This window comes from Vigna radiata, chromosome 6 (genome assembly GCF_000741045.1).
Source record: "Vigna radiata var. radiata cultivar VC1973A chromosome 6, Vradiata_ver6, whole genome shotgun sequence".
Taxonomy (NCBI): Eukaryota; Viridiplantae; Streptophyta; class Magnoliopsida; order Fabales; family Fabaceae; genus Vigna; species Vigna radiata.
Window position 1 is genome coordinate 18,025,858 of NC_028356.1, and position 2,358 is coordinate 18,028,215.

The 2,358-nt window shown below is 38.2% G+C and overlaps 1 protein-coding gene across 1 annotated transcript; it reads right to left on the bottom strand.

The window, feature by feature from the left end:
* Positions 1-923: 923 nt before the first annotated feature.
* LOC106763529 lies at positions 924-2,042 on the bottom strand. Its single transcript, XM_014647710.1, has 2 exons — positions 1,692-2,042; positions 924-1,607 (listed from the first exon to the last, which is right to left on the bottom strand). Exons 1-2 carry the CDS (start codon positions 2,040-2,042, stop codon positions 924-926), a joined length of 1,035 nt encoding a protein of 344 aa, XP_014503196.1.
* Positions 2,043-2,358: the final 316 nt, after the last annotated feature.

A 2,358-nucleotide genomic window follows, 5' to 3' on the forward strand; every position in this document is an offset into this window, starting at 1 on the left:
AAGCATATGTTGCATGATGTGATGAGGCCAATTGAGAGCTACATTATTTTTAATCAGCCATATCATGAAGATATCCTCTTGCAATACCTTTGCAAAATTTGCAGGTCGTGGAGTCAGCATGTGCACAATAACATAATGCAGAAGTCTATCATTAATATTCAAACANCCAACTGTTTTAACACGTTGACCCTGCATTTCTGGTCTAACCATAGTAGCTACTGCCATCTCCCGATCATAGTGAAAGTCTTTTGGGATATTTGAAAAAGACAACTTTTGACCCTCATATTTCATATTAGCAACATTCAACCAATCAGCAGGTTTCAATCTAATTCTTCTTTTGTTCACCTCACTCATCAAATATCCATTTCCAGAAATCTTCAGATTTGAGTAAAAAACTTTGATTAAGTCTGGATAAAAGGGTCCCTGCAATGTAAGAAATTCCACCACCCCTTGAAATAGAAGATTATGTTGGAAAAGTAATCCTGAACCAGCAAATGATTCGAAATTCATTATCTTTGGAAGAACAATATTCCTAGTGTAGAAATCAACTGCATAGTTTTCCATTTGATGGCTGTGAGTGAAAAAGCGACACTGATCTAATTGTTCTTCAACAAATGGTCTGATATTAGCTGCATCTTCTGCCTCATTTTGAGTTTCTTTTCCCTTGCGACTTTTTCTAGGCCTTTTGGTTGATGAAGAGGCCATTTAAGAATTTCTTGAACAAAACAATATTGTGTAGAATAACAAGGTTAGTGATAACAAAGTATTGAATATTAAAAATAATTAGAAGCAAAGTGAAATCATTACATAATAATCATAACAATAATGTCCAATAGTCATACATCCGAATTAACAAGTAATAATGACATCCAAATAGTACATGGCATAATAAAGATGTAATAGAAGTTGTTACATAATACAGCCTAAGAATCACCGCTGCAGAACATTTGACATAATTTATTCCACCTTTTGTGTGGTGGAAGTCCCATCAACTTCTTAACACATTTGGGCTTGTCGCATAAGAAGTCATAGCATTGGTCCAATTGGGATTCATCAGATATGTTCATACCAGTCAACATATTATAAATGTCACATTTTGTATAAGTGTAGCTTGTGGAGCGACGTAGTATTTCATTTCTTTCTTTCATGGTTGTGACCTGTTCAACTGCTGCATTAGAAATAACACCAAAATGAACATTTGATGAACTAAGGACATTGGTGAAACCGTCCAGGCTGGTAGTGAACTTCTCAAATTGGGATTCAACAACATCCATCGTAGCTGCCTTCCTTTTCGAACCTCTTGAGGATGAAGTCCCACCNGATGGGACTGAAGGCACAGATTGAGTCCCACCTGGACTATATTCATCAACTGAGGGAGGAGGTGATGGCGGAGTTAGGTCTCTATACCCCATCCAGTCAGGCTGCTCAGGAGTGTACTCAATATTCTGATTTAGATCAACATTAACACGAGGCGCATCCCGCCCTATACGTACTTGACGAGCGGTCCGAACACCGCTCCCTGTAGCTCGATCCGCAGCCCATAACTCCACCATTAAATCGTAATGGCGGATACTGTTCACTCTCCACTTTGCGGCAGTTGGCCGAGACTGCACAAGAAACATTACAAATATATTTGTTCGTATTATGTGATATAAAATATTGCGAAATTCTTTGTATTTATTTTAATATACCTGAATGAGGTCCATCCAGACTTCATCCTCCGCATCAAATCGCATAGTGATGAGGTTCCAAGCAAAACCGCTTAATCCAGAAAATAGGTCATGAACCTCACGCCATTTATCTTTCAATACTTTCTGACGGTTTTTAACATTATTTTTTGTAATGGCAACATACCCAGAGACATGTAGATTATCAACAATGTTAGTATACGCTTGAGATGTCCAGCTCCCGTCAACCCTATTACCGATTCTTGATTCCTCAATCATAGAGTGTAACAGACGTGTGTCCATGTCCTCAGTCCACTTTGTGAACTCTCTCGTAGGAGCAGAGGACTCAATGGCGGTTGCCTTACCTCGGTTCATGATATACCTACTTGATAAACCAAATAGTAAAAAGTTAAGACAAAACATCCATTCAATAATGGTCTCGTAATACTGATAACATCCATTAGTCATACAACATACAACACAATCAAATACAGTAACTAAGAGTTCTGATAATCTCGCCACATATGATCTGTTATGGCATCCCTAATATTACTACCCATCCTATGATCCTCTTCCCTAAGTTGAGACGATGACACATTATGCTCTTGTCTTTCATTCAACTCATTATCAACTTCATCAAGTAATGAGTCCTCATTATCCACGGTACGAAGGAAGTTGTGCAAGATGCAAC